Source organism: Acomys minous, assembly GCF_964271855.1.
Source record: "Acomys minous genome assembly, chromosome: 8".
Taxonomy (NCBI): Eukaryota; Metazoa; Chordata; class Mammalia; order Rodentia; family Muridae; genus Acomys; species Acomys minous.
This window is the reverse complement of record NC_140489.1, coordinates 82,774,470-82,796,316: the sequence shown is the minus strand read 5'-3', so window position 1 is coordinate 82,796,316 and position 21,847 is coordinate 82,774,470. Positions and strand designations below refer to the sequence as shown.

General features: G+C 46.2%; 1 protein-coding gene across 13 annotated transcripts in view; it reads left to right on the top strand.

Annotated features, from left to right (window-relative positions):
• MYT1L (myelin transcription factor 1 like) overlaps positions 1 to 21,847 on the top strand; it is a 403,682-nt gene that overhangs the window by 249,841 nt on the left and 131,994 nt on the right. For all 13 annotated transcript variants that reach the window (XM_084791226.1, XM_084791228.1, XM_084791224.1 and 10 more), the window contains exons 6-8: positions 4,956 to 5,010; positions 5,184 to 5,217; positions 5,548 to 5,610. In XM_084791226.1, coding sequence (XP_084647352.1) covers positions 4,956 to 5,010; positions 5,184 to 5,217; positions 5,548 to 5,610 — 152 coding nt within the window. The remainder of the gene's footprint in view (positions 1 to 4,955; positions 5,011 to 5,183; positions 5,218 to 5,547; positions 5,611 to 21,847) is intronic.

Sequence of the window (21,847 nt, the reverse complement as noted above, 5' to 3'; positions counted from 1 at the left end):
GCTGTGAGCCAGAGCCCATTGGTCTCTTCTGACTTTTCTGTAACCTCTTGAAAAACCATGCTCCCTCTCATTTCACATGAATATCAGATCTAGGTCCTCAAGACCAAAGGCGTGATCATACTTTGGAAAGCCACTTTCAATTGCCATAGCACTCTACCTCAACACTTGGCAGGAATGACCAGAGTCTATGATTTCTCATTCTTGCTGACCTTTCCACATGGGTTTTTATGAACCAAATTTGTATGAGCCTGAGCAGAGTATGGACACATGTTCTGTCGTGGAGCAGTATGCATACATGGGGCGTCTGTTACCTAGGAAACAGAATAGTGCTAGTGGGGCACACCAAGCCACACAGTTGCATCCTCAAACCTCTTCTATCCAGAGTTTCTGCTTCTTCCTGCATGTCTTCCATGCAATTTGGCCTCTGCCCCTACTCTAATCTGCCCTCTCAGTGTGGCTACCCATCAGTGAAATAAATCTATTTGAATAGCAAGAGCTGAAGACAGGGTCAGCAGATTGGCAAAATTGAGACTTGCTTCCTGAATAACTGAGAAGGGATAGGCAGGGTTAAGAAACAGCTCGGGTTTGGGGATCTAGCTCAAAGGCACCCAAATCCACCTTACAATTCAGGACCTCCTGTGGTCCTGTCCTGCAGGGAGGACCATGGAGGGGAGAGAAGGTCCACATGTGGAGATACAGGATAGCTTGGTCTCCACAGTCTCAGTGCCCACAATGCAGCTCCTTCTTGGGTTATGGTTGTGACCTGCAGGTAGAACAGAAAGCAGCCTCCAAAGGCTCCCATGGATTCCACAGACTCCATGAGGATAGAATACATGTAAAATATCACCATCTCTTACTGAGGCCCAACCTGAAGAAAGTGTCTTTTAAGATCAAAGTAGTAAGATAAATTCTGATTCCAAATGTGAAATTTACATGCTGGAATACACATCACATGCTCTTTCTTCAGTACATCATTTCCATTCCTGATAGCTTCCGTGGGCAGTGGCTGCCTCCTCCTCCTCCTCCTCCTCCTCCTCCTCCTCCTCCTCTTCTTCTTCTTCTTCTTCTTTTTTCTTTTCAAGACAGGGTTTTCTCTGTGTAGCCTTGGCTGTCTTGGACTCTATTTGTAGACCAGGCTGATCTAGAACTTACAGCTATCCCCCTGCATCTGCCTCCCTGAGTGCTGAGATTAAAGGTGTACATCACCATACTTGGCTAAGACTTTTCAAATAATAAAGGCACTTAAAGTTCTTTAGAAAAAAATCTATTGTTAGTTTGAAAAGAAACAGGCTTAAGGGAAAAAAGAATGGATGCTAAAGTAGTCCTGTCAGTGTGGATTTCCTAACACAAATTCCCAAGGGGCCACTGAAGAGCGATCAAGGAGTGGGGTAAGCATATCCAGTCACAAAGAGGGCACGGCTGGGGTATGGGATCACGGAGCCATTGTCATGGCTAAGGAAGCTCCTGCAGCTTGGGCTAAGAGCTCCTGAGTCATGAACAGTCCAGACTCTGGTTGCCACTGATGGTGCTCAGTGGAGGGGTTACAGAGGAAAACTAGCCATTTTCTAAGATGGCAGGGGTTCAGGACATAGAACTGAAGAGAGCATATGAGGAGCCTGCAGGAGTACCTGGCCTGTGGCTGCACACTGTTAGGTGTGACATTAGAAAATGCTATTGCATAATATATCCATTCTGCTGAATCTGAACCATACTGTTGGCACTTGCTGAACATCTGTAAGGAAAGGACGCAAACAAATTTGAAATGATTTACCCTGTGATTTCCTCAGCTAAAAGGAAAGAAAGAGACTCAGCATTTATTTAGTGTTTGCTGTATGTAGAATGCTGGGCTTGACAGTTAAGAAACATATTTATCACTTCATCATTATTGCAACAAATGTTATTTGATAGAAAACAAAACACATTCTAGAACTACTGTCATCCTAACAGCATTAGTGCTGGATAAACCAGCAGGACCAAGAAAGAGAGGGGGAAATAGAGTCTGTGATGATGGAGATTCAGCACAGAGCAAGCGAGGCCTTTCTGTGTAGCTAAAGTAGTGTGATTGCATAATAGGCAATTAGAGGGAAAATAGCTGTCCGTTTCCAGTGACCTATGTGTGCAAAAGGGCCAGGCATGGTGGCACATGCTTTTAATGCCAGCATATGGCAGAAGCTTGGTCTACAGCCAGTGTTATATCACATGGCCTTGTTGTTAATAATAATAATAATAATAATAATAATAATAATAATAATAATAATAAAGGATCATAAGTTTATTTTTGGATCATTAGTTTAAATACAAATAACACAGTTCTTATTTGGCCACTGAACTATTAGATAAAAAGCCAGCGTTCCTATCCCATGGCCGTGGAGAGAAACAGGGATTGCCATACCTGGGGCTAGACACTGTTTCCTGAATTACAGCCAAGAACATCATAAATGTAGGTTTACTTGCCAGATTGTGAATTAATGTGCCAGACAAAGTGGTAGCTGTTCCCCTCTGAAATCAGGTACAGACCCTGTGGCTGGTGGCCCTGAATGAACGCCACAGTACAGCCTGGAGGTTTTGGCATGCCCTGTGTCCTTTGCCTGGATTACTTTCCTCCTGTCCTACTTCAACCTCAAGCATCTGATTATCTTCAAACATCAGACCTTCCATGCTTCACTCTAGATTTTACTATCCCTGGATGAGTATTGCTCAGCTCAATTTACCCTCACACTTATTATTCAATTTTAAACTCCTTAAAGCCCCTCCCCCAGCTCTCCATCTCCTGGACAACTTTACAGGGTCTTAGAAGTTACACTGTTTCTACAGAACATGAAGTGTTTCCTCACTGGGGGCTTTACTCACTGTCTCATTGGTCCCATTCAGCTTTGCAAAATCTTGGGGTATTTTGAAAAGTCTCATGTTGAATAGCAGTTTTAAAGCCTCTATCCCTTGGGTGTTGTTCAAACTACAGCCCACACACTGAGACGGCATGCAGAGGCTTTTAATGCTTAGGTAATAAGAGTCCAACTGAACAGAGGCCATGGCAGTACTAGGCCCAAAAGACTCCCAAGAAGCTCCTCACCACATGCAACCTCCTCAACAGTCTCTTCCGTGCCTTTATTGCATCTGTGTCTTCCCTCTAGACAGTTATGTCCTAGGAATAAGGGGCCAGTCCACAAGGCTAGCTGGGGCAGCATCCCAGCCAGGCCTGTCTAGGCAATCTTATGAGTCCCCTTAATCCAGTCTTCACCTACTGTCTCAGACTGCAGTTAAGTCACTCTTCCATATTTCTATGAACCACCCACTCGTGCCACGATGGCCTCTGTCCAGTTGTGCCCCCCTTATGTTCCTTCAAGAGCCACTCTTCCTAACAGATGCATGAAACGTTCCTTTCAATACACTGTCTTTCCTCTGTCTTCTAGGCCTGCAGTTTCTTAGAAAATGGCTTCATCCACCCACCCAACTACCTACCCATCCATCCACAAACAGGGCTTCAAGTACCTTTGTACAGGGATGAGGTGCAGACTCTTTCCATACGTGGATATACGATTCTCAAGTAACACAGCATTCCATGAGCATGTACTTCCATGAGCTTTCCTTTTCTGAAGCCATCCTCCGTTTCCTAAATAGGGTGCAGCACTGTATCTGAAGCAGATAGGTCTCACGAACAGATATTCAGTTCACTGAATGAGCTCATGTTTCTTATTGTATGAGGTGTCCTGGTGACCCCATGTTATATCCATATAGAGTAAGGCAGACACTTCAAGTTGAAGCAAAGGGAAGCCCACCCACTAAGGGATGCCTCTAGCAAGGCCATGTGCATCTGTTAGGTGCTTTATTCTAACGTGTCTTTCTAACTCTTTCCATGGAGCAAGTGGCTTTGATACATGGTACATTAGACAAGGCATGGAAAGTGACATGATGTCCCCATTTTCTGCCCAGGAATACAGCTCGTCCATACAAGGGATGGCAAAGAAATCACAGATGGGGTTGACAAATGATCATCTAGTAATCTGAGAGATGTGTTTACTGTTTGTGTCTTATCTTCACTATTTTTTTAGCAGCCCCTCTGGTTTGTTGAGTGTAATTCAATACATACCTATTTGGTGAATTTATATTTGTATCTAAGACATTCATATGTTGTGGAAATATTTGAGGAATAAGATATAAGTAAATATTCACCTCATGGTTATCCATCCCTGTGGCTTAAAGGGGACATTTATAGCATCTCTGACTTTCCCATCTATATGTTCAGAACTGTAGAGTTTTTCACAGATAAAAGAAATGCAATAAAGTAAATCTCCTTACAAGATTACTACAAGGTTTTAATTAAGTAAAACTTGGACATTTAATACAACTAAAAAGAGGCTAGCAGAATGTCACTTATGCCATCAGGGGCTTCCTTTCCATGTCAAATATCATATACACAGTGTGTCCTCAGCCACAGGTAAAGATCTATGTACCACAAAAGAACCTGGGCAGTTTAGATTGGACAACATGAAAAGGAAGCCCCCAATAGTAGGAGTGATAGGATTCTCACTTCTCTTTCCTCTAAACTCTTATCATATTAACCCAGTCATTCACAAGGAAAATCTAGATACATTTTGCCTTTTTGTAAACATAATGGATGTTGACTTTGTTCTTCATACAAATACAACACACACACCCAAAGGTGTCCTAATCAAACCCTCAAGAGGAGAGTTGGACCCTGGGAGATCCATCCAAATCTGTGGCTGGAGAGTGCAGAGACCTAGTTATGACAAGTTTCATGGTCACTTGTCATCCCTAAATGAACACACGACTGTTCAGCTCTTGCTCATCCACGCTGCCCAGTGGAGGCCTTCCTTTATAGAGTACGCAGGATTAAGGGCCTATGACTACAGTACCAGGGACAGTCAGAAGTGCCACATACAGCTGGTCTGCATTCACAGGACAAGGGCACTGACCACCTGAAAATCTATTCCCAGATGGACGTGGACGCTGAGGAGAAGCGCCATCGCACACGGTCCAAAGGGGTTCGAGGTAAGTCTGCATTTCCCCGTGTCCCTGAGGCTGGCTGGGGAGCCTTCATCCTGCAGATCTGCTGTGGCAGTTCACTCTGACCTCCCAACACCACCACCCTTCTGGTAATTTTCCATGAAAGAAGAGTACCTGTGACACACAATGAATTTTTATTGTTTTCCATCTTTCTGCAGTTCCTGTGGAACCAGCCATACAAGAGCTGTTCAGGTCAGTGCTTTGTGGGTGGGAGCTATCCCCAGCAGCAGTTTAGAAAATGCACCTGTGAATGGGTGCATTGCACTTACAAATGGGCAGCTTGCTCATAGCCCACTATAGTGACAGAGCTAATTCCCCTGAAACTGCTGAGAAAAAGCTTCCCTGTATGTCCTCCCTTGGCCAGATCTCTCTCCTCTCTTTCCTTTCTCCTCTCTCCCCTCCCTCCTTCTCTCCCTCCCTCCATCTGTCTGTCTCTGACTCTCTCTCTCTCAGAGGCCCATCACCACAGTGCCTACAGAAGCCTGCCCATTCAGCTATGTAATCAGCTCTTTCCTGTTGCAGCTGTCCCACTCCAGGCTGCGACGGCAGCGGTCATGTCAGTGGCAAATATGCACGACACAGAAGGTAATGCCTGCCTTTTTCACAATGTGCTCTCAGGTGGCTTGTTTAGAGACCCAATGCAAGTAAAGAGATGTGGGTAGGTGTTTGGGGACCTAACGCATGCCATCCTAGTCTCCTTTTCTCTTCCTTCTCCATGTCCTTCTACCTCTATACGATTCTCAAAGCATCAGCCGTGTCTATAGTCTATATCACAGTGTCAGTACACAAATTGGCACAATTATGCTGAGCCTCACATTCTCGCCTGTGAGCCCACGCTCAGCAAACAGAGCCTTCCTCTGATCCATGAGGAAGCTGATCCTTCCCTCCTCATTTCTCCCTCCACTAGCTGAGGATGGTGAACCTCGGGAGATAAAAATAACCCAGGACCTGCTGAGCTTTGTGCAGTAACTTTGGTTCCACCATATAAGAGATCTGCTGGGACACACAGACTGAGCTGAAACCCAGACAACTGCACAGAAGGCTCACACAGGGGGTTAAAGGTCGGACAGACCACACCCATAGTCCTGGGGACAGATGGTCCTGTTACTCCCACATCCCTAATGTTGAGGTGTGTGGAGACCATCTGGAAGGAAGGTAGCTAAAACTGCACCAGGGCAAGAGCACCTTACGCACCCCTGTAGGCAGCAGTCACCCCATGCTGTCTTCACATCTGCTCCCACAGGAAGCACAGGTGAGTCCTGCTAAACGAAGGTCACAGACATGATAGGTGAGGAGAGCTGGACAGTTGTAATGAATGATCCTGTTCTCACTTCCTTTTCACAAGTCCACTTGTAAAGACTACAGTCAACCTGTTCTACAACCTTTGCATGGCCAGACTGCCATCATCTGGATTGGGCGCTGCTGGGGAAACTCGGGGTGACCTCCCTTCTGTCCTCATTCTCTATTTCCTCTCCAGTGAAACATTAATTTGTGGGTGAAATCAAGCCATTATTTTGATTGTTACTTTGGAAAATTCAAAGGAAAATTCATGAGTCTTCCCCACCCCACCCCCCGATCCCCATGCGGGCGCAGAAGGACACAGGGAATGGTTAACGAGCATCTGTCATTAGATGGCTGTCCGCCTTCCCCCAGGACATACCGAAGGAGGCATGGGCCTCTCTTCTCTAGGGATTTTTTTTTGTTTTAAAATTTATGTTTGATGTGCTAAATCACTATTTAGACAATATCAAATTGTAAATTGCTGGTTCAGGTAGTGAAGCAGGTAACTAAAATATAAATGCCGCTTTGTAGAGAAGTACACATGAGAGGTCTTAGTCTATTGCTGAAAGACCGCATTGTGTGCACAACAGAAAAATCATTGGCAAACTGTGAGTGACGCCTATTTTCTCCTAATCAACTCTTCATTAGCTGATAGTTAGGGTTTATCACACTCTTATGAAAATAAATTATTTAATTTGGTTAACAAATTTTAACTGGAATTGTGCTAGATATCATTTCATAGGCAGAGTTTTATAGAGAAAAAGAAAGAACAATCATAAAGATCTGGTAGCAGACACTCGTTGTCCATTCTGTGGACAGATAATTGCTGCACGTATGGGATAGTATTGTGATAGTTCGAGGCATGCTCACAGCGAGCACTGATCAAGTCAGAGTGGTGGCTCTTTCTTCCCCTAGCATCTCTATCATGCGTTCAGAATCTTCACAAAGGGGTTTCCTGGAAGGTATAGATTGATGTGGCCATGAGTGATATGTACTCACATCTGTCATGATCTATTTCTCTGTTTACACATGGTTTCTGAGGGAGACCTGAGGCAGTTTTGGCCTCATATTCCATTAAAGTTGATCCTGGCATGAACTCACTCAGGTGGACTGTGAGAAAAGACACAGAACAGGGTCAGGTAGAAAAGTTCCCTATAAGCCTGTTCATGTAAAAATGATGGTACCGTTTTATCCTGACTCATTCCCTTCAGTGTGAATAGAAATGCTCACCAGAAGGTACACAGGTAATGTCCTAGAGGTGAAAACAAATGGCTCCAGTCTGGACACCCGGATGCTGGTCTCCTCTGTACCACTGATGACCTGAGGCCTCAGGACAGGGATCTGGGTGGCTGTGGCCTCCAGGGTCCTCAGGCCACTGATGAGAGTGCTCAGCAAAGCCAAGAGATGATGCATTTTTAACATCTTAGGGCTGCTGGCATGTCAGTTTTAGAAGAGCTTGGTTGTGTCTAGCTTTGACTTTTTGGTTTTAAAATAACTTCTGGCTGCCGTATTTCCTCTCCGGAGACATGTCCATTCTCGCTGCATCTGCAGATGGGCACCCAGGGCAGTGGTGGTGCTAGTGCCCAGGGAGGATATCTGATGTGATTTAGACATGGCGCTTGTCGGGAGTAGAGAGATGTGGGAGCCACAGCCTGGTATGGGTGAAACTAGCCGCCCTTTTATCCTTTTCACAATATAGTTCTTGCCAAATGCATTCTCCCAAAGGCTGCAATTTCACTTCACTACTATGGCCCCTCATATGTTGAAACATCTATTTGAACATGCACAACATGATTTGAGGCAGATGTGGACAATCCATGTTTTAAAAAAATAAATATCTGGGGAAAATAATTACCCATGGAAAATGGTGCCTATTATACAGTCCTTTGTTTTAATTAAGAAAATTCCTAAGAAATGCAATGCTTTCTCACCCTGTTAGCTTGCTGTCTCTGTGCTTTCTGAGCACAGAGGCTCTGAGGCTCTGAGCATCGTTCAGGCTCCTTGTGGGTGCTAACTCTGTCTTTCAAAGCAGATGGGAAGGATAGGTGTCCTGGGGTGATGGAGACAAGGGTGTGGATTTCAGAGAAATGGACAACAGAGAAGAATCAACTACTGGGTAATACCTGGGGAAGGAGACAGTAAGTTGAGAAAGTAATTCACCATCTAATATTTGGATTTAAATATTAGAGCCAGAGTAGGGTTATACTATGCATTTGAAGATATTTTACCTAGATTTCTAGATTGTGTCTTAACAAAAAGATAAACTTATAGGGATGTGTTTCATTTGTAGTTCATAGTAATTCATTGTCCCTGGTAAATCTGTGTACAACTGAACAATTAATTGGCAAACTGAAAGTTAAGCTAATACAACATATAAAGGAAATAGAAGCATAGTTTATCAGAAATGCAGGATACGTCGTGGTTCATATAGTACTAAAGTCAGTATAAGTCTCCTGGCAGCCAGGGCAAAATGAGAAAGATGGCTGAATCCCTCCCAGGTGTCTGACAGCAGCGTTGCCATGGTCCTTCTGAGGGATACCCTCTTGGCACTGAGCACAGTGCTATCTAAATATTGAATTACTGACAACAGGGGTCCAGGCTCAGCTGACATTTTAGTGCCCCTGCCAGGTAATGTGGGCTTGGCTTCTCGGAATGCTAACATAGAACACATGGTGACCACCAGAACTGTCACTAGTCTGTGGACACAAGTCGCCCTTTGTCCCACCTGTGGTTTCATGTCACTAGCTACGAATACGACAAAGTCACACATGCAAGGACGAGACCTGACAAAGTGTACACTGAGAATTGAAGGCAGTTCTAACATTCTAAACCTCTAGTCTCTTCTGTGTACAGCAAAGATGGCCTCCTTGTGTCACCTACACTGTTGCACCCTGTGTGGCTCTGTGTGTGCATCTATCCTGCTCCTCTACTACGAGGCCTTCCTACCTTGTGCTAAGACGAAGCCAGGGACACTTAAGAATCCCAAATGTATGGTCCAGTTGGAGCCTCGCTTCTCAGACATGTACAGCAAACCTTAGTCATTCTGGGTTCCTGAAATCATAGGTCCCAGAGCCTGGCTGCCACTGCACTCTCTGCCCCATATGCCCAAGCTGGCTGGTGGGACCTGTGGGCATTTAAAGTGCCAAAGACCAGAGCTTTCTTACATGCCAGCAGTTATGTGTTGATAAACAGGTGGTGAGGGAAATGATAACCTCTAATTCACGGGAGGATGTTCAGCAAGTTACTACACGGCTTCCTCCTGACCTCACTGAGCAGGTGAGGACCCATGGTTTAGCACCTCAGCAAGTGGCTCGCCGTGAGCAACTCTGCAAGCACAGAAGGCCTCTGCATAGGCTTCTGAAGACCCCAGCAGGGCAGGCACAGGGTGGGACCTATTTCTGTGCATTGCTGGTGCACCTCCGCAAACTGAAAGCTGGTGATCTGTGACTGGGTTGCAAACAAGTGAAAGAAACCATTGCCAGCCTGGGCTGTGTGAGTGTGTGTGTGATCCTGGTGTGTGTGTGTGTGTGTGTGTGTGTGTGTGTGTGTGTGTGTCTGTGTGTGTATGGTCCTGGGCTGTGTGAGTGTGGGTGTGATCCTGGGTTGTGTGAGAGTAGGTGTGATCCTAGGTTGTGTGAGTATAGGTATGATCCTGGTTGTGTGAGTGTGGGTGTGATCCTGGGTTGTGTGAGTGTGGGTGTGATCCTGGGTTGTGTGAGTGTGGGTGTGATCCTGGGGTGTGTGAGTGTGGGTGTGATCCTGGGGTGTGTGAGTGTGGGTGTGATCCTGGGGTGTGTGAGTGTGGGTGTGATCCTGGGGTGTGTGAGTGTGGGTGTGATCCTGGGGTGTGTGAGTGTGGGTGTGATCCTGGGTTGTGTGAGAGTAGGTGTGATCCTGGGTTGTGTGAGTATAGGTATGATCCTGGGTTGTGTGAGTGTGGGTGTGATCCTGGGTTGTGTGAGTGTGGGTGTGATCCTGGGTTGTGTGAGTGTGGGTGTGATCCTGGGGTGTGTGAGTGTGGGTGTGATCCTGGGGTGTGTGAGTGTGGGTGTGATCCTGGGGTGTGTGAGTGTGGGTGTGATCCTGGGGTGTGTGAGTGTGGGTGTGATCCTGGGGTGTGTGAGTGTGGGTGTGATCCTGGGGTGTGTGAGTGTGGGTGTGATCCTGGGGTGTGTGAGTGTGGGTGTGATCCTGGGGTGTGTGAGTGTGTGTGTGTGTGCGTGTGTGTGTATGGTCCTGGGTTGTGTGAGTGTGGGTGTGATCCTGGGTTGTGTGAGAGTAGGTGTGATCCTGGGTTGTGTGAGTATAGGTATGATCCTGGGGTGTGTGTGTGTGTGTGTGTGTATGTGTGTGTATGTGTGTGTATGGTCCTGGGTTGTTTGAATGTGGGTGTGATCCTGGGTTGTGTGAGAGTAGGTGTGATCCTGGATTGTGTGAGTATAGGCATGATCCTGGGTTGTGTGAGTGTGGGTGTGATCCTGGGTTGTGTGAGAGTAGGTGTGATCCTGGATTATGTGAGTATAAGTATGATCCTGGGTTGTATGAGTGTGGGTGTGATCTTGGGGTGTGTGAGTGTGTGTGAGTGTGTGTGTATGGTCCTGGGTTGTGTGAGTGTGGGTGTGATCCTGAGTTGTGTGAATGTGGTTGTGAGTGTGGTCCAGATACCTCATCAAGAAGCTTTGTCATTCATCTGGAATGACCCTGAGACAGGAACTACAAAGCCAGATTCAAAAAATTTCCACAGAAATCTATTTTTCATCCTTAAAATACTTGTTACTTTATTTTTATTAATATCTTTTTAATTTTCCCAACAAAATTTTGAAATAATAATGATATTTTGTTAGTATTTACTACAGAGTGATATTAAATACTATGTAAGAACTGGAATTTTAACGTTACTCACAAAATAGCTAGGTGTATACACTTGAAATGAATTAGATTTTCTTGTGTATAAATGATCTCTATACAAGCCTCCCATATTCCCAGGGGCGGAGAGTAAGGGTCTCAGAGCCTGGACACATTTGCTCCCTGTGTGTTTCCTGAGCCTTCAGGACCAATTTGACAGTTAACCGATGTCCTTTACACTGAACTCTTTATGAAAAATTTTAAACTACTTATTAGTTAAGCATCGGTTCCTGCTTAACTAATGAGTTAGGCATAAGTCAGCCTCGTAGTCTGTGTTGCTTCACAGGAACCCTGAAGTCAGGGGATGAGAGCAGCTATATTTTAGCCCTCTCCAATTTAGAAAACACTAAGCTAAATCTTTCAGTTCACATTTTTAAATTTACAACCTTCAAATGGTAGCTTTGCTTTCTTTCTCTCTCTCTCTCTTTTTTTTTTTTTATTAGGAAATTACTGGATCCTCTCTGGCTTGTTGTGCATACTCCTTGTTCAAATTCTCTTCCATTTCACGCACCTTTCCACCCACCAGCGTGATTGCCAGGGCAGCCGGTGGGTGAATAATTGCCTGTCTACACAGGAGCTTGCTTGGGAGCTAAAGTGGAGGGCTGGCTTCCTGATGTATGCACGCCTCATTTGGATTCTGCCAACAGCCTCGGGGTGATATTATTCATGCCTTGACAGAGAGCACTCACTAAAAGCTTTGGAACCCAGCCAGGTACTGGCTGAGAGATAGGGGAGCATTGCAGCTTGCAACTGAGAGGAGCATCCATAATCCAAAAAAAAAAAGAAGGAAGAAAAGGGAGAAGGAACAGAGAGAGCCCCTATGCTATCCTCTTTGCTTTCCCTGGCTTCATGTAGATAGAAATTTCATTTGCATTGAAATAAAACACCCTAAAAATAATTGCATTTTTCCCAACCACGCTTGAAAGTTTAACACAATTTTCTACGTTTAATTGCAAAGCTGATTTTAATTAGTAAGGCCCCGCATGTGAAAAATGAAGATCCACTTGGGTGCATGGATACATTGCAGCGTCTGCCGGATGTTCTAATTAACGACGGGGCTGCCTTGCAGCAGGGCGCGCCGTGGGATGTTTATAAGGGATTCAGTGCACACAGCCACCTAGCCAGCCTATCTGTGTTTACTCCCCTCCGTTCTTTATGAGGCATCATTGTGCCTGCCATCACCTCATCCATAAGCTTTATGACATGCCTGTCCTTTTTACTGTTTGTCACCAATTCTGTAAATCACAAGTTAGGGCATACATATTTTAACATTAATTTGAGATCAGACCACAGCAGCACAAGAAAGAAGTGTTGAGACTGGGGGATTCATTTGGATAAAGTAGCTGGCCCTGACCACTGCTACTCAGGCCCCTACTATGAGCTGTATCTGTGGAGATACATTTGGGCACCGTCACTTTGGACTGTGGTAGCAGTTAACCTTTATTATCACAGTAAATCCTTTATTTTAAAAAGTCTCTTGGCCATTTTCCTAAGAAAGCAGTCAGCCTGCTATTGTCTGCCACACATCTGGCCCCTGCCTCCTTTGTGACTCAGTAGAAACACACACACACACACACACACACACACACACACACACTCATAATATATTTACAAATATTCTTGATTTTTGACAAAGTGAATATATATTTTAGGGGGAGGTAATCCCCCTCAGGAACAGTCATAGGGGAGGGGAATAAGGGGAAAATGGGAGGGAGGGAAGAATGGGAGGATACAAGGGATGGGATAACCATTGAGATGTAACAAGAATAAATTAATTTTAAAAAGGAGAAAAAAAGAATAGAAATTCTATATTCAAAGAGAATGACCATAAATACTTTCAGATAAGGAGCTTATGTCCAGGCAGTGGCACTAAAGGCTGTGATCTGAATAGGTCATGTCTGGATTCAGCAATTACCTCATCCTGACATCTTGCCTGATAATCAGACATATGTGAACTTAACAGCTTTGGACCATCAACAGAATGGATATGTAGTGTGACTGAGGCTGATGCTGACCTGCCAGCAGGTCCACAGTTCACTCTTAAATTCATCTGTACAGGAATCATTTAAAAAAAAAAATAGCAGCCACTTCTTAGATCTCCTGCCCAGAGATGACTTCTGAGGAAGTCATGGCTTGCTTATAGGCAGGTGTCAGAAGAGCTGGCCCAGCTGTAGAGTAAAGAGCAGTATCCTTCAGACACCTAGGAGATGCGCTGGCTACATCTTCTTAGGGGCATGTGCCCTATTTATTAAAGAGGTAAAGAGATAGAGATGGGGAGGAGGGAGGTGAAAGAATGAAGGCTCCTAGTTAGGCTGACTGCTCCAGTACGGGTCGATTCAGCACCTCCAATCAGTATTTAGTCCATTTCATGTTGCTGTTACAAAATGCCCCAGGCTAGATCTTTGACAGAAAGGGGTTTGCTGATTGGCCTTGTATGTGCGAGCCTGAAAGGAAGACCTCACACTAGAAAGTAGAGGCTGGAGAAGCCCAGCAGCTCAGGCACTAATCCAAGCTCTCCAATCCTGAGCCCAAAGGTCAGTGTCCTGCATGGCTGGATCTCCTCACTAATGCTTCTCCTATGAGGCTCATCGTTTTAAAGGCTTCAACATTGTGCCACCACAGTGCACCCGAGTGCAGGAAAAGCTACTTCCAAGCCATGGCACATACTAGAGACTTTCATGGACCCCAGTATTAAGAGCAGTACTGCCTTCTTGTTCTTTACATCCATGCACTACTAATGCAGTTGCCATCGTTTATATTCACATTGAAAAGACTGAGAAATAATTGGAGGAGCCATCAAGACTCTAACTCTCAAAGATCTGTTATTTTGTCCTCTGTGCTCTCCCCTGCCTTACAGAGAACAGTGGCTCCAAATTGGTACTAAATTATGGTTAGAGAAAAAAACTTCAGGCTAGAGAGATGGCTCAGCATTTAAAGGCTAGGTTCACAACCAAAAACAAAACAAACTTCAAAGTAAAAAAAAAAAACAACCCCCAAAAAACTTTGAAAGTAACCAACCCTTTCTGACTGTGGCATTGCCTTCATGCAGTGAGATTTCAGTATCTGTGTCGCTTTGATGTTGCCAGGTGCCCATATTAGCTTATAAGATACACACACACACACACACACACACACACAACCTGATGGCATAGATGCAGAGGTGAACCCACCCTAGAGGCCACTACTCCAGCTCACCTTCCATTCTTCTGCAATCACCTCATGCACACTGTAGAAAGAAGGCTATGGCTGTTCCAGACTCAAAAACACTTCTGGGACACTGACAGCTGTTTTTTATCTCTCTAGGCCTCCACAGGATCTCCTGATCATTCTGCGCCATCTCTGATGGGCAGAGTCCCCATAACCACCCAACCCAGCTAGGAAGCTGGGTGGTGGTGTCATTTTCCTTGAGCACAGGGCATCAACATTGCCTAGAAACTGAAAAGTCAACCCTGAGCTCCTATCCAGACCTATTGGATCAGAAACTGTAAGTGGGGCTCAGCCATCTGTGCCCCATCTGTTGCTCTGAGTTTGACAACGACACCAAGAGAGCATTGTTGACCATACAATCTCTGTAGAAAAGGATATGGTACCTGGGAAGGCAGTAAATAAAGCTCTCAGTAAGGACCAACCCATACCAAAGCCTGAAGAAGGCCAACCCAGGCTACCTCATCAGTCATGATTCCATCTGAGATTTAACAGTGAATGAGGATTCGAGTCCTAACTCCCTGATATGATGTGTGTACAGAACAGGAACTCATATTCCAACTATGAATAGCAGCCCTGTACAAATGGGATGGACACACCTCTGTGATCCACAGAATGTACAGCCCACCTAGTGTCTCACTCTGTCCCCGCAGCCCCACCAAGTATCACTATCCCCCCCCCACCGCAGAAAGACACACACACTATCCCCCCAGAAAGACACACACACCAGCATGGTGACTTTGACTGAGGTTTCACTTTGATTTATACCACAGATGCATTTCTGTAGCTGAGCACTGAGGACAGTCTACAAAACGTGACTTCTCCCTGGGGAGGAGAGGGCAGCCATTTTCAGGGAGACACAGGGCATGAAACAAGCACTTTTCCAGGGTCAGCCACTTCTTGCTACCTGCAGGTCCTGAAGGGCAAGCACCATACTCTGTGGCCTAAAAGGTATTGTGGACACCCCCCACTTTTATGTAGCTACTTCCACTGCCTTCTTAGAGGCCAGTGGATAACAAAGGAGATGTATCAAGGCTGGAGGCTAATCAGGATGCGTGCTGGGGATCATGAAAACCCTTCAGGATTCCCTTCTTCCCCACTGAGCAGGACCTGTGTTGCCTCTGGAGTTTCTCCTGTTTGAACACACTGGGATAAGCTACCCTCCCTCCCATGGAGAGCTCACAGTGCCTCTGTGTAATTTCAGAGCTCCGCAACCAGCTCCTGTCATTCTGTGGTTACTCTGTAGGACTGTACACAGCAGCTAAGGCTATATGGGATGACACAGAAGGATGCTGCCTATACAAAGGGATTCATTTCCTGAGACTCCAGGGAGAACAGAGCAGGGACACACAAACCTCCTGGATGCAATTCTCTCCATTAATAATTCATCTTCCTGCACTCTTGCCTACTTCTTCTCATCACAGCCAATCAGGTGGCTTGTTGAGCTCTGAATGAGTCCTTAGCTCCCAGCTGGCATGAGAAGAGAAGCAGGGGAACAGAGGAGCCTGACTGTCATATTCTCCCTCAGAAAAGCGAAGGGTCCTGTGCCCACCAATCTCACCAAGGCAAAGAACTGGGAAAGGAGGTACAGCTGGGCCATGCAGCAATATGGGAGGGCCTTCTTGTGCCTAGGAGCAGGCCTGTGGTTATGCCTCCTAAGTGTGACTGAGATGCACCCTTCACCAAGCCTCCATGGCTACCACTGCTCTAGAGCCACAACTAGCATGGTGCTCAGGGACCGTGAACCCATAAGTGGCCACAAGAGCCTCGTCTCCCACTTGTCCTCTCCTCTACATTTTGGCATAGTGTAAGCAGGAAGGGGACAGTGGGCATAGAAGGGCTTCTGGGAGTCAGCAAGGCTGATATAGCCGAGGTAGTCTCCAAATCAGGCAGGTCCTAGAACCACCAAGCTAAACCACCAAGAAGATGTAGCAAGTTTCTTCCCCCCTTTTCCTTTATGGTCTCTAGGTCCTTAGAATCCCCTGGAATAACAGTCCCAGGAACAGGAGCAGTGGCCTCCTGAGATACATATCGCACCCCAGATCCCTGTGCTGTGTGCCCTCCTATTACTGGGACTCAGTCCGTTTAGCTAGTCTTCTTTCTCTGCGTTTCTTCCTATCCAACCCAAAGATGACCTTTCTTTCCTTCAGCCCCACTCAATCTTCCCACTTCCCACACCCACTTACTCTAAAGGTGGGCAGCAGATCAGGAAGACAAGGGCAGGACCTATAATGAGTGAGGAAAAAAACCAGTTTTCCCCACTGTCCCATTGCTAGGGGGACAATGACAAACTTCTTGCATTAACCCAACTTGTTTCTAACAAGTTTGAAAAGGTGAGCAGAGTCTTCTACTCCCTCCCCACCCTGGAAGTGAGTCTGTCCATCAGCTATCTTTGGGCATACTCAGTATTTGCCCTAGGCTTACACAGGCACTCACAGGGCAGCCACAGGGCACTGGGAAGAGGAAGGGTCATGGGCTCCCCGCTTCTGGAATATTTGAGAATCTGGGTGGCTGAACAAGAATAGAGTGTGCAAGTGCCCCTCGTGGCCCCAGGGATGCAGCTGGCAGGAAAATCCAGAGAAACACTGAGACTGGCGCAAACTTAAATTTCAAATAAAGGCCGAGCATGCTTCTCAAATAAAGCCAAGTGTGAATTCTGGCAGCCCCACAGAAATGGGTGCTTGCATCACTGTCACGTTGGAACTCTAGTCTGGGCACTCAGTTTCTATCAGCTGACCTGCTCAGGGGTGAGAATACACTTATTTTCTTGTTTGTGGCTTCTAATATATCATGGCTCTTCTTTCATAGGTTGGCTTTACACTATGGCTATAACTTTATAATTCACTTTTATTTTTTATGTTTATGTAATATGAGCCTTTCCTCTTGTCATTAGATATTGTCATGGTGCTAGGCTTCATCCTGAGGCTGAGCTGTAGCTACTGTGATTCTCTTGCAGTGGAACATGCCTAACGGTTAGAGCGGTCCTTTTGCCAACACCTTCAGGGCTTTGGTTTCTCCTGGTGGCGGAAAACCCTCATGTGGCTGGGTAAAGGACATGGGGACTCAGTGCCAGCTGTAGGACTAGGTGAGGCTATAACATGTCCCTAGTGTGGAAGAGCAGGTGGATCAGGCTGTAGCATGTCCCTAGTGTGGAAGAGCAGGTGGATCAGGCTGTAGCACGTCCCTAGTGTGGAAGAGCAGGAAGCCCTTATTGTTCCTTGGAGACAGGATGCTGTGTAATCACGTCTAAAGTGCTTCTTGCTTATCCAGGAAACTGCCCTGTGAAAAGAAGAGTCACTGTACTTAGAATGTCTGCACAAGAGCACTCTGGGAGACAGAATGGCAAGCATGTGGAGCAATGCCTTTCCCCTTTTGAGAATGAGCTGGCCTCCCAGGGTACTTACTCTCAGCTCTGACCTCCGTGTGACTGTCTCTGACACCTAGGAGCAGGGAAAGAGCAGGTTACTGGGTAACAGGCAAACATGCATTCCAGAACTCAGCAGTCACCCTCTCAGCTTCAGCTCTAGGCCCAGGATTCGGGGGAGGAACTGAGGGATTCCCCATCCATAGCCACCTTAAACCGTAGCTGATGAGTCATCAGCATGCCCTCTGGGCATTTCATATCAGTTGTGTTGGGCTGGAGCACAGCCATAAGAGGCCCTCAGGCACTGGGTCAGCTACGCAAAAAAATCCCTTTATCCCCTGCACCAAGCTTTGGCCATTGGGTGGAATATGGCCAAATACGTGGACAGAGCCTGAAGGTTTTCACTAGGGGCCACGAATCATGCTGAGACACCTAACGGAGCCTGTGATATATGCTGACCCCTCACCCATTATGTCAGACTCCTTCAGGTTAATGACAGAAAAAAGGAAACATTTTTTGTCTCTCAATGGTACAATGAAGCAATCCAGGTTTTTGCAGACTCTTGCATAAGGGGGAAAAGACCCCGCAGAGCAGGGGCTGTGCTCACCCTATCTTTTGGTACTCTCTGAAGCTTCATATAAGAGGAGTGCCCCTCCCCACCACCACCACCCCCGCCCTGCCCGCTCTGCAGGCTCAGCAGGCCCTTCCACCTAGAGGGAACTTTGCTATCACACCAATATTTGGGATAACGTTGAAGTCTTTCCAAATCCTGGAGGCCTGTTTTCCGGAGGCCACAGTCTAGAGCTTGTCTGCCCCTACTAGACCTGTGCCTAAGAAATGCTTTTGGGTACACGGTATTCTCATTAGTTGAGTTTTCTGGAAAATGAGCCCTTCTGCTGTGCTGCCTCGTAAGGCTGTATCTCCTGGCTTTCTCAGCATAGGCAGTACTGATGAATGACCTCACTTCAGGACTGGCAGTGGGCCCGGGCCAATCAGGGTCCCTTGCCTGTCAGAGCTCCTCCAAGGTTGAAGCCTGCTTCTGACACCTCAGAGATGCTTGAGAGAGAAAGTTTCCGCAGTGCAGATGACTATCACCAAATGTCCAGGGAGTGTAAACACAAAGGACACTAAGGGCCAATCTTTAAACCTGGAGTCCTAAAGACATGTTAGCCGCCTTCCCTGAGTGTCTTCATGTGCAGAATAACATCCAGTTCCTCCTAGCTCTATCACTCAAATGTCTTCTGGTTCCTCACCAACCCAGAGCATCATCACAACTTTCCTCATTACAGCCCAATGCAATGCTCTGTTGTCTCTGGCGCTGATGAGGCACTTGCTGCAAGGTCACTGCCCACTTGCAAAATTTCTTCCCCAGGAGACTGTGCCAACTTCAAAGAAGACAGGTGAACTCTGTGTGTGCTCAATGTCTCGCCTGATGCGGGCCTTTCATTCAATGTTTCTGGGACACTTTGTAGCCTTGGAAACGAAAGGGCGGTAGATAAAATGTAAGAGCATATTTCACGGGTCAACAGACTAGGTTAGGTCCATTTCTACATAAACATCTAAACATGTGACCTGCTGCCACTCAGAGGTTCATCCCATTACCAGCACTGAGTGAAGCTAGCTGAGGACCTAGACTATTGTTCCTGTTCGTCCCAGAGACACTGTTTTACATGACAGTCATTTGAGGAGAAACAACTTTAAAGTGGGCTAAGCATCTTCACCCTAGGATGACCCTTCCTAAAGGAAGCATGAAAGCCAGTGCATGGCCAGTCAGTGCACAAGGAGGACATGGCATCCCCAGGAAGCCAAAGCCCCCCTTCCACAGAGCCTATTAGCTTCTGAGCCCAGCAGAGGCCAGAGCTCCTGTGCACTCCCACCCAGAGCTAGCTTCAGAAGCAGACATACAGAGAGCAGAGTGGAAGCATTTGTCCATTTGAGCTTTCTCCCTTTCCTGAGACAACTCAGCTCTGGGCTGCATCTTCAGGAGTGTGGCCAGGGATTTCCAGAGCTCACACTGGGTGATCACCTCTGATGGTAGAGTGATGTCCACTTCATCATAGCCTCTGCCATTTCATTCAAGGTTCTGACTTTGCTGTTTTGTTTGTTTGCATTTTTCTACTGTTGGTGCAATGCCACAGATTTTTTATATCAACGTTCATCTCCGCAGCACCTATCAAACCCTGAGAAGCAAGCATACCTAAAGGAGGCAAAATTCTAGACACTGTATACTTACTCACCTCTCTCCCTAGAGCCTGCTATCCTTCCATATTCCTCAGTCTATAAAGCTGATCTATCTTTAAGAGAATGTGGTGAGCCCAGGGCACTAGAAGCTGTTAGAGGGGACATCATGGAACTGAAGAATGAAGGGCCCTCAACAATCAAATGAGACATGGTCCCTGCTCTCACACACATATACCTGTACACACACACACACACACACACACACACACAGTGCCCTCATGCCTCTGTGCCTTCACACATGCACACTGTCCTCACACACACTGCCTTTTCTTACATACATATCATAAGCCCTGCCCTCACAGGAAGGACAGATTTCAGCTCCTTGGTTATCTTATGAATTCTCTCCAGGATAGAGAAGCACTGGCACAGTGATGCCTGTAGCTCCATCTAGAAGTCATGTGTTAGCACTGGTGAAATCCTAGGAGCTCCTGGGCCATGGGGACACCGCAGCTTTGAGTACAATGGCATATAGAGTAGAAGAGTCCTTTGCCAAGGACACAGCCACATTGTCCACCAGGAACCCAAAGATACGTCTTTTCACTGAGCTGAAAAGATGCAGAGCTGTACTTCGTGTGCATGTTCCACACGCCCGTCACCTTTCTGATCAAGCATATCAGTTTCAATGTGCGCATTTTGTTCAGTAAGAGAAGATGGAAAATGATCCTGCACGACAGTCCAGCTAAGTGAGTGGACTTTGTTCCTCGCAGTTGTCTGTCTGGACATGTTCCTTGAAGCTGATGTAACTAGAGTATCTAACAGTGTGAACTAGAAATACAGAGTGTGGCTAGGTCCCTAGGAGACATTTTTCCCTCTGAATAATATACATGTCAGTTTTCATTTTGACAGAGTAGAAAAAAATGTTTCTGACAGAGTCTGCTTTAATGCTTGACCTTGGGTGTGCCACTGCATTTTCTAGGTCAAAGGTGGATTAGATGGGTTTTAAGGTTCCTCCTCTGTACATGTCAGCGGTGTGATAGCCTACTAAGTCATATTGAAATGAAGACTTCCGGAAGACCCCTTAACTACCCGAGCTCTTTGGTTAAAATAGAATCTCACTTAAAGCATATTCACAGTAGTCTAAAGGCACTCACAGACCAGATTAATCTGCCAGCCTTACTGCCAAGGAGTGGCTTGGCTGTTGGAATAGTTTCAATATCCTCAGCATTCTAATCTTGCAAATGTCAAGGGCAATCAATACATTTTATGGGCAGAAAAGACGCTGCACGGGTTTTACTGAAAGGTAGGAGCTGGAAGAACCAAGCATAAAAGCTCGTAGGCCAATGCCAAGCATCTCTGCAGTCAACATCAAAAGAGACGATTTGAATGCCCTCTCCCCTCGTGGCAGTATCCCTAACATGAAATAAAGCCATTACATCACTACCATAAGGCAGCACCAGCACATGTGAAAGAGTCAAGGTAGTTTACAATAGATAGGAAATATCTCCTTGCAGACTAGAAGACTTCTGTTCTTGAGTTCTAGCCTGATCAGGGCTGACTTGACAGAGAACCAGGAACTTGAGGTGAGCCTTAATGATGAGCAGGAGTGGAAAGCCCCAGCAACAGGAATCACTGATGAACAGAGAGCTACAGAATGGGAAGGATGAAGAAAGGATGGCTGTGACAGCGGGCCCAGACAGGACAGCGACAGAAGCTAACGTGGAATGAGGAGATACAGACAAGTTATCATTTCTTAACTCAGTAGCCCTGCCCTAGTTCAAGGGATGGATAAGTACACTGATAGACTGCACTGCTGTGCAGGCCTCACTTGAAAGCTAACTGGGAATCTGGCTTCTAAGAGCAGAAGCTTCCAAGGGAGAATGACAAGGA